General features: G+C 45.0%; 1 protein-coding gene across 2 annotated transcripts; it reads right to left on the bottom strand.

The window, feature by feature from the left end:
- Window positions 1-972: 972 nt before the first annotated feature.
- On the bottom strand, window positions 973-8,183 carry cdca7b (cell division cycle associated 7b). 2 transcript variants are annotated; one of them, XM_023817628.2, is made up of 9 exons: window positions 7,945-8,183; window positions 6,378-6,515; window positions 5,721-6,044; window positions 5,051-5,113; window positions 4,741-4,908; window positions 3,026-3,175; window positions 2,024-2,173; window positions 1,783-1,919; window positions 973-1,640 (listed from the first exon to the last, which is right to left on the bottom strand). In XM_023817628.2, the coding sequence occupies exons 1-9, from the start codon at window positions 8,008-8,010 to the stop codon at window positions 1,619-1,621; spliced, it is 1,218 nt and encodes a 405-aa protein (XP_023673396.2). In that variant the 5' UTR covers window positions 8,011-8,183; the 3' UTR covers window positions 973-1,618. The 2 variants fall into 2 exon arrangements, with proteins under 2 accessions (XP_023673396.2, XP_023673397.2); XM_023817629.2 differs by lacking the exon at window positions 7,945-8,183 and adding an exon at window positions 7,386-7,895.
- Between the last annotated feature and the right edge of the window lie 2,267 nt (window positions 8,184-10,450).

Here is a 10,450-nt window from a genome sequence, read left to right as displayed (position 1 = left end):
ACGGAGCAGGGTAATTGTGTGTGGAAAGTGGGACAGCTCACACCACGGCCTAAGCTGATCACTGAAAGAACAGCGGCGATGGGAGCGATCTGTGGCAGATGCGGGCCCAGCGGCCCGGCCGGTGTTACCAGGTCCAGCAAAAATCTCCAGCCCAAGGTCTGCTTAAAAAGTTAAAAATCCACCCAACGGAAGCTGAAACCAGCCCAATATTTGAAATCCCAGTATACTGTATCTCATAGAAATAAACCGGTATATTGCATGCTGATCGAATTCAAATATTCAGCATTTTAAAACCACAGTACACAATGACGTCACATGGAAACTCTCCCAGGTTTGCTTTGGTCACTTGGCTTGGGTTGAGATTTTCAATTCGAGATGTCTGCACACACATTTACAAGTATCAGTCGTATTACCTTGTAAACAGTCTATTGAGTGTACAAACTACCAAACGCTTCTGATATAGCTGATTTTAGGTTTATAATGGAATAATAGACATATATTTGTCGTAAGATTTCTTGTGTGAATCTGAAAGCGTGTCAAGCCAGATGCGTGAGGTCTTGCAGCCCTGCTTTCCTTGTGCGTCTGTCTGACTTTCGGTGGCTAGCGATTCAGCATTGCTCAACCTTAGGAGCCACTTAACGTTCATAATAATTGACTTTTTCTCCTTACATAGAACATTATGAAAGCAGTACAAAAGGCCTCACGACCTCCTAATATTTAATAATAACTATTTTCAAACAAAAACCGCGGACCTGGCAACTCTGGGACCGGTGACCCCTGGAGGCTCCTCCTTCCACGGCCTGTGTACGCGTCTGTGGGTGTCCTAGTTTCAGGGACTTTCTACTTAGTTTATTGCGCTTACCTTTCCAAAAATGGCCAAACGGTACAGCTAAAGCACGAGTTCAACACACAAAAATAAAGAGACAGTCGACTCCAGGTCATCTGGACAGGCAGGAACTCACAGCAACAAACTAAACAGTACGTGTCATTTATTTCCACCCCAAACAAAGTACAGAATAACTGTGGCAACCGCAACATAATGAGAGAATACTGCTGCCCTCTAGTGTTCAACAGAGGAACTTCTCATCCACCATCTTGCAGTCCCACAAGGAAGGGCCGCCTCAGGTCACGCAATTCACGTTGCCCCGATGGTCTACATTTTCATCTTAAGCAAACATAATGGAAGTTCTGGCCTCATCAAAGCTTGCTAGACTGGCAGCACCACTCACCTTTCCTCCAGAATAGCCAAGAAAATTATCAGTTTCTAGAACCCCTGGACATCATTAATGCAAGCGAACAGAGACACACAGTGACACACAAGCACGAGGCTGATCAACACAAACAACATTTAATTACTAACAGTTACCCCTCTTATCCTGCCAAATGAGGCTCTGTGCATAAAGGGGGGGGGGGACACTTTTTCTCCCCACATCGTACAATATAAAAATGTAAGACTAATGACTGATACAACAAGCATCTTTCTGCATGACAATCAACACGCATTACCCATTTCCATCCTGGCACAATCCACAATCAAAACACAACATTTGAAGGGAATCGGCACTGACTACAGACACCCCCAGACTTCCATCTGACATCTGTCCGCCAAACGCCCGTCCTACGACAGCTGCTTCTGTAGACTAGATAAAAACAATACGGGTCAGATTTTGATACACTCTACAACCAGCAGGTGGCATAGTGATTAAGGACATCAATTCAGGACCAGAAGGTTGTTAGTGCAAATCCCAGCCTGACAGTCAATGGAGGGGGGCAGCGACTCACCTTTCCAGGTATTCCCGGACGTTGCTGTGGCCGTAGAACTTGGCCATTCGCACCAGTGACCCGGTGGCACACCGGCCTTCCCGTTTGCGGCACAAGCTGCAGTTACAGATGCCGCGGCAGAGGGGACACTTCCATGCCTGTACACCAGGGGGAGACAGTCAAAAAGGCAGAAGCTAATGGGTTGAAGATAATGGCAGCCTGATGGAATTGGGAGCCCAGAAACACCACGAGGGTGACGTACAAGGTCGAGCAGGGCGGCGCGGACGTCCTCCCCATAGCGATTGCGGAGACAGGGCCCACAGAACTGGCCCCTCATACCCTGACAGGATGCGCTCCTGCAGACGGTCTTTGTGTCGAGCGTCTTCTGTCTGCACTGGTGACAAGTCGTCCCCTGGGGTATTTACACACAGGAGAATTAACAGGGAACATGCTAATTCATAGGCCAAACTCAGGCAAGTGTTTCTGTTTCTATGAAGCTTTTAAAACACAATGCCTTTTGACCTTTAACCTTTCCTGCATGTCACGTGAAATTCATGAAAACACCAACTTAAGATTTGATCAGATTTCTATCCATTGGCATTATTACTAATGTAGCAACATTAATAAGAATAAATATCAATTAGCTTTCCAGACCTAAGGAAGTGACACCATAAGTAGAGATCATAATTTTCTCTATATGTATATTATGTAAAATTCTTAAAATAACAATGATTTTCAAATTTTGGCCAAATTTTGCTGACAGCTTAATTCCAGCTCATTTCTCAATGCCTGTAACTTTGGCGTGAGCTGCTTTCTCCCATCATCAAAAATTAAAAGGATAATCTGGATGACCTAGAAGAAGCCACTTCGCTTTTTAGGGTAGCTCAAATGGAGAGCATCGATCAGCCCAAACAAAATCACCAGTGCATCAGTCTAAGATCTGTGGGACATTACAACCTGATCCTCAAGAAGGACTGTCACACGATGTTTGTCAAAAATAACCAGGCTACATACATACATATTAGCAAATTAAAAAGTTAAATATTTTCACTAAATCAGCATATTAACCTGCCGCTGCCTGGACAAAATGAGCCTCTGGATTATTCCACAGTGGGTGGGGCTACTGTGAGCAGCCAATCACTGCCAGCTCAGGCCAGACAACAAGTCAGCTGACTACTGGCACATGGGTCAGTCAGCGATTGACGGTTTAGGTAAACATCAGTTTTCAGCTCCGGGATCAGGATCAGGGCTGACAGAAACTCACATGATCTTTGTCGAGAATCTTGTCCTTCGGTGCCAGGGCCACGTTATCCAGCTCTTCCTCGGTGATGTCGTCCACGTCGCGTACAAGATGCCTCTTCCTGCACCCCCTCTGCACGCCGTGTGACCAGTGCCCTCTTCCTCCCGCATCCACCTGGACAATGACCAGAGGCACGTTTCATTCATTCATGACCAAGGACAGAAGAACCTGAGGGATGTGTTCCCCCCCCCCTCCCCATATTTAATCTGGCTTCATTAATTCCCCCAGTAAATAGACCTTCATATTTACACTCACCTAAAAGATTATTAGGAACACCATACTAATACGGTGTTTGACCCCCTTTCGCCTTCAGAACTGCCTTAATTCTACGTGGCATTGATTCAACAAGGTGCTGAAAGCATTCTTTAGAAATGTTGGCCCATATTGATAGGATAGCATCTTGCAGTTGAAGGAGATTTGTGGGATGCACATCCAGGGCACGAAGCTCCCGTTCCACCACATCCCAAAGATGCTCTATTGGGTTGAGATCTGGTGACTGTGGGGGCCATTTTAGTACAGTGAACTCATTGTGATGTTCAAGAAACCAATTTGAAATGATTTGAACTTTGTGACATGGTGCATTATCCTGCTGGAAGTAGCCATCAGAGGATGGGTACATGGTGGTCATAAAGGGATGGACATGGTCAGAAACCATGCTCAGGTAGGCCGTGGCATTTAAACGATGCCCAATTGGCACTAAGGGGCCTAAAGTGTGCCAAGAAAACATCCCCCACACCATTACACCACCACCACCAGCCTGCACAGTGGTAACAAGGCATGATGGATCCATGTTCTCATTCTGTTTACGCCAAATTCTGACTCTACCATTTGAATGTCAACAGAAATCGAGACTCATCAGACCAGGCAACATTTTTCCAGTCTTCAACTGTCCAATTTTGGTGAGCTCGTGCAAATTGTAGCCTCTTTTTCCTATTTGTAGTGGAGATGAGTGGTACCCGGTGGGGTCTTCTGCTGTTGTAGCCCATCCGCCTCAAGGTTGTGCGTGTTGTGGCTTCACAAATGCTTTGCTGCATACCTCGGTTGTAACGAGTGGTTATTTCAGTCAAAGTTGCTCTTCTATCAGCTTGAATCAGTCGGCCCATTCTCCTCTGACCTCTAGCATCAACAAGACATTTTCGCCCACAGGACTACTGCATACTGGATGTTTTTCCCTTTGCACACCATTCTTTGTAAACCCTAGAAATGGTTGTGCGTGAAAATCCCAGTAACTGAGTATTATGAAATACTCAGACCGGCCCGTCTGGCACCAACAACCATGCCACGCTCAAAATTGCTTAAATCACCTTTCTTTCCCATTCTGACATTCAGTTTGGAGTTCAGGAGATTGTCTTGACCAGGACCACACCCCTAAATGCATTGAAGCAACTGCCATGTGATTGGTTGATTAGATAATTGCATTAATGAGAAATTGAACAGGTGTTCCTAATAATCCTTTAGGTGGGTGAAAATTATTAAATTGTATGCCGCTGATCGAGACCCAAAGAACAACAAACTGTGACTTTAATGACACCAAATTCAGTCTCTTGACCTTCATTCATTCTTTTTCAATTTTATAGAATCAACATACAGCTCACCAATCTCCTTGGAATTTGGGGTAAAAACTCAAACTTGATCTCATTTCTTATTGGCATCCAAATTCAAACTGCAGATCAGCTGACCTCACAGAGCTTCTTGGTGTCCAGCCTGTCGAAGGCCAACAGCTCGGTGGTGGAGACCAAGACTTCCTCGACTCCAAAGTGCTCGGGGGGGCGTGCGCTTCGGGAGGGGTTACGCCGCTCACTCATCCCATTGGAGGAGAGTTTCTTTCTCAAAGTCTTATTCTTTTTCTTAAAAAAAACAAAAAAACACCCATAATTCACCAGTAATGTATGCAAATACCCAGAAATTCCCGGAGGCAGCCGCCACAGTAACCGACGATTTACTGTAACAGGAAAAAACAGGCCAGGTGCTAAGGCTGACAACACTCACCGTGGGCGTTTTCAGCGGGGAAAGCTCAGGAGCCGAATTCAAGTCCGCAAATAACTTTGCAAGCTGGGGGGGGAGGGAAAGAAACGCCAGTCAAATAGCACCTGTGCATCGATTCTGCAAGCAATGCAGACAACAGGAAGACGAAACTTGTACAAATGACTTCATATGATTTCATCTGCCACACAGTCTTATTGACGCACTGTTCATTTGACTCCTCCCTCACACCAGGAAGGATTCTGTCCTGCAGCTCCTCGTGGTGGACAGGAGCCCCCCCCCTCCATCCTGACATCAGCTTTCATATCACCTTCCGCATTTATACCTGGCCAATTCTAGTCTACTTTATAAATCAAAACATTGCCGTTTTTGAATTCCTCTGCCGGCCCCTGGAGGATGGGCCCCCGCTTTGAGTCTGGTTCCTTCCGAATAGGAAGTTTTTCCTTGCCACTGTTGCCTCTGGCTTGCTCTCTGGGGGCTTTGGGCGGGGGTAATGTAGGTGCTTTGGGACAATTTAATGTGCCATACAAAAATAAATCGACTGTTTGATGTTGCATTGCTCGTGACCTAACGGTTGCTGTTTCGATGTTTAGGGCTCGGCTGTTGTACCCTAGAGTGACATTTCTAAGTCCCTCATTATAAGAGTAGATGCATCATTAAGTAAATGGAAACCTACCATTGCTTTATTTTCCTCGATGTTCCTGGCTCGCTTGCTCTGGAACTCACTATCCATGTCGTCATCACCAAGATCTGCCCTGGCGTATGGCCCAAGGGCCTTCCCCCGCCCCCCCAGCTTGGGCTTCAGGGCGGCCCTCGCGCTCTCCATCTCTGCCCAGGCCCCATCAGAGTCCTGGGGGTCCGAGTCGGACCCGTGTTCCTGCCGGGCCGGACGCTTCTTGGAGGGGAATCGGAAGGCCACGCAGAGGCCGGGGGGCCTGTGTCTCACGGGGCTCTTTGACTCTCCTTCAGAATAAAAGCCCGTGTCCTCTGTCGATTCCGACTGGGGGGGGGGGGGGGGGGGTACCATACCGTTAAAACAACCTTGACCAAGATAAGTGGTTAGAAGAGAGATGAGTCCATAAATCAAACCTAAATTCAAAATATGACCCAAAGTCTCCCATTAACAGTCTGAGGAAATATAATAACCTGACTTAGTGCAAAACTGTTACTTTGACTGCCCACCACAATAATTTTTTTTAAAAAGAGATTTTAAGCCTATGACCTTACAGGGTTGCAAGTTCACACATGGGCCTAAATCAGCCTTAATTACTCGTATTATCGCATCTAAATTCAGGACAGGAAATTGTTTTTTCGCCAAAGCAACAGCACACACCACGTCCTTTATCCAGCAGTTGAGCCGCGGACTTCCATCCCAGCCGAAGCCCTCAAACTCCTCCTCCTCGCTGTCCGTTTCCTCGGAGAAGATCCGAACCAGCTCCTCCGTGATGTACTTGGACCGGAAACACAACACCTACGCACAGCTACACAGTCAGAGGCGTGTCTGTCTGTCAAAGGCAGGATCCCGCATCCTACTGACAGCGATCCCTTAATATTTAAGCGACTAAATCAGTGAATGATTCTAAGTTTAGACGGGTAATATAATCATATGGCTGTTGTAGAATTCAACACCCCACTTTAAAGTATTTAAGATAAATGTTTAAGAGAGTGACATCCACGGTGTTTTACATGTCAGTGTTATTGCGTGTGAAAAAAAGGACGTGTGTACAGAGTACTTAATCTTAAAGATTAAAAACGGATCGTGCCTAGATTCCCCTGAAAGTGATGCCAATCTGTGCTGGTTCACAATCAGCTGAGGATGGGAAAGCCTACAATCCAAACAGACCTTCCTCATCATCAGAGGTCAACAATAATTCAGCTGAGTGTCACTCAGCGGCGTGGGATGTGGAAAAAGACCAGCAGTTAACAGTCTTAAACTATGCACAACTCGTGTAACGTTATCTAATGACTGGCGAGAAATCGCTGGGTCTGCTTTCGCGGGTAATTGTGATCATGTATTATTCTAGGCACCGGATCAAGCATGCATTGCAGAAATGCATTTCGGTTTTTGAGTTTGAGTGCGGAGAGTATCTGAAATAAGCGTTACTTGGCTATGGTCTGATGTGATCTGACCTAAAACACAAACGTTGTACCTAGTTTTATGTGCTCCGTAAAGCACGCTGCTACTTGTTGAGCAGACAATGTGGCTAGCAATGAGGCAATGTGCGGCATTGTCTGTTACCGAAAACATCCCTTACAACAATATAGTCACTGATGTCAAGCCTAACGACCACAAAGACAATCTTAAACCTAGATTTAAAAAATAAATGCGCTTAATACTCACCTCCATTTCTATGTTTTTACTAGCCTTCCTTTAAACTTTTTCACACGCCTGCACAATGAGATGAATGCTTTAAAAAAACAACACACGCCTAACGCTCCGCAGCAGAGGGAGTAGGTTACGACCCAGTATGCTTACTTAGAAAACAATAAAATAATCCACCTTTTATGTGAATTTATGCAACCACTATGTGTATTAATGAAAACGCTTCATTTAACTTTATGTTAAAATATAAGCGAAGCAATCTCGCAATTACATAAATTTAGCCGTGCCGTCTTGCTCCCCTCAAACAGCTGTAAATGGAACAGTCCAACTTATTGCTCTTCGCAGTTTCGCGCGAAGAGAAATGCTCGCGGCAAGGTTTAGAGATCCTGGCAGAATCAGAATAGACGATAAACAGTTACAGACAGTATAAATACAAACCAAATACACAAGGGACAGGGGAAAGCGAAATGTGTGATAAACTGATTAGTTCCAAAATTTAAGTAATGCAATGTTTAAAGTTTACATAGATACGATCAGAGAACATACATCAGTACATATAGTGCATTACATACTTCACCTGAAATATGCAATTATAAAGAGTGAACAGATTTTCCGGGGTCTGTGCTGATGCAAATTTAAACATTTAAACTGTGCAAATGTTGCATTGTTGTTGATTACAAACAGGGGAAACTGTTGAGAAGCTTTTCTTGAAGCGTGTTCTTGTGGTGAGAGGTCAGAGTCGTCGGCTGAAATAGAACACGCACAATCCTTTTGACACGTTTAGGCCGCATTCATTGGAGCTCGAACGGAAAACACTGTGAAATGGGACGGTCTGGCTAATGGATAATTTCCCGCCCTCACCCTCAAGTCATAAAGTGCTGCTCCTATCGCCCAGCCGATACACACCCTTTACCTCTGTGCAGTGAATCTTGGGATATGCTGGGCTGCAAAGGATGCATTGGGTACATTCTTCGCGGGTGGGAAAATGACATGTTTCTACACCACATGCGAAGAAGCCAAGAAGCCTTCGAAATGGGACAGCCTTGTTTCACCACTGAGACGCATTCGGTCAGGGCAAAACCAGAGAACATGGCGCCTGGTGGTATTCCTGTGCTATCGAGTATCCCTGAGATGGTGTTGAGTATCACTAGATACTGCATAATGCAGTAAAGTGCTTGATTTATGGCATGGGCATGAATTATGGGGGGGGAGATAGGGGCAGTTACACCCACCCCCAATAATTAAAACCAACAAATACAATCCCCTGGACTGCCTTAAATAGATGGAGACCTCAACCCAAAGTTATGTCTTTGGTTGATGGTGTTCTTCACAGACTTGTCGGGATGGCAGGCAAATGATATAGGTCCAATAATGAGGAACTGCAGAAATTCAGGTGAATTAGAGCAATATGTCTGAATGCCTTCAGAAACACTGGCATTAGGGCAACAGGTCAGTAGTCATTAAGAGATCCTGCGTAGCCATTTTAACACCCATCCATCTCCCACTGGCCCACCCCACACACACAAGGGTGGGATTCGAACCCCCAACCCCAGAGGTGTGAAGTGGCTCTGAACCACCATCCTGGCATGGGAGGACATCGCTTATTCAGTGGAGGTGTATGGTTACCACCACTCAAACCACAGATTTGTGTGGTGCCCCGAGTTTTGGGGGCCCCCAGCTGCCCACAGACAGTCCAACATTAAAAAAATAATAAACACTAATACTTATTTAGGAACTTCAATCACCAGCCACCTTTTGCTTCCACTACATTGTTGTCTTTAGTGTTTATTGTCCATCGCTGTGCTAGTTCATGCTTTTAGTCTTCCGTATGCTGGGACAGTCTTAATGTTTTATTTTCACGTACAGCATTTTGTGACTCTGTGAAAGGCGTTTTATAAATTCATTTATAAAATTTATACCATCTTTCAACTTTACTTGCTAGTTTTTTTATTTCGTTTTCGAAACCTCTGAGGGAATGGTAAGGGGGGCACCTACATGGCTTTTTGAGTGGGTCCCCAGGAACAACAAACCGCCTCCCACCCTCCTTAGTAAATGTAGGCAACTGTCAGCAATTTCACTAGCGATGTACACGTCTGTTACACGTCTATGTGCCCGCTAAGGCTCATGTCACTTCAAATTTACGAATACCTGCTGCAGAGACTTTTAAGACAATATTTAAGACTACTCTATTCTGTTCTTTTTTATTTTAGCCATATCCAAAAATCTAAACTGTCCGAAAAATAACAAAGATTGAACCGTACATATTGGAGTAGCAGAAATATTTCACATTTGCCGATACACCTTCACTAAAATCGTTTCACAAGAATGTCCCCGGGAATTCAGAGCGAGAAATATCCTATGCATGAGAGACGCGATTAATAAATATAGGGTTACCCTGCGGAAAGCAATGCAAACCAGGAGACTTATGGCTGCAGATGCCTTAGCGATCTCGAAACAATAAGATGCCGATGCATCCGACCTTCTGCCGCTTCTGACGTTGACCTCTTGCACCGCATAATGTTAATAAACTACCGGGACACGTGGACTCCTTTGAAGACTACTTTGAACTTTTAAAGACACGTGTCTCCGACCCCGGGGGGCAAAGGGCACGACCGTGTGCATCCAACCATAAACCAAGCAATATTAGAGTATACTTTTAAAGGCAGATAGGCCTATATATTTTTCGTGCCGCAGGACGAAGGTCACACGCTGAGTCACTAAAATTGTCCGTTGTATCTCGCATTTAAACTGTCGTCCCCTGCTTTCTTTCTAAGTACGGAATAACTGAGGCACGAATGCAATGGAAAGATAAGTACCGGTGTCTGCCTGGCATTCTCAGGAGAGACGCATTTCCAGGATGACGAAATAGGGTAAAAAAAATACACAGTGATGGAACGTAGGATTCACCATAATGATGGGTTAGATCTCATTCTTACACAGAAAGAAATCCGGGATCAGCTCGACACGTGTCAGCTGTTATCTTCAGGTACGTTTAGCTTAACGTTTATTTAATGTCGGATAAATGAAATGTTCTTATTCTTAAAATTGACTGTACAACTTCCCCATTTGTCACATGACCGATG

This window comes from Paramormyrops kingsleyae, chromosome 23 (genome assembly GCF_048594095.1).
Source record: "Paramormyrops kingsleyae isolate MSU_618 chromosome 23, PKINGS_0.4, whole genome shotgun sequence".
Taxonomy (NCBI): Eukaryota; Metazoa; Chordata; class Actinopteri; order Osteoglossiformes; family Mormyridae; genus Paramormyrops; species Paramormyrops kingsleyae.
The sequence above is the reverse complement of the archived record's forward strand: the minus strand, read 5'-3'. Positions and strand labels throughout refer to the sequence as shown.

Excerpts from the sequence above, each read along its gene's own strand:
- cdca7b (XM_023817628.2), bottom strand. The coding sequence starts at position 8,010 with ATGTTTAAATTTGCATCAGCACAGACCCCGGAAAATCTGTTCACTCTT. Across the intron at positions 6,516-7,944 it reads TTTATAATTGCATATTTCAG|GTGTTGTGTTTCCGGTCCAA; the intron begins GTGAAGTATGTA and ends AGCTGTGCGTAG. Across the intron at positions 3,176-4,740 it reads ACACCAAGAAGCTCTGTGAG|GTGGATGCGGGAGGAAGAGG; the intron begins GTCAGCTGATCT and ends GTCATTGTCCAG.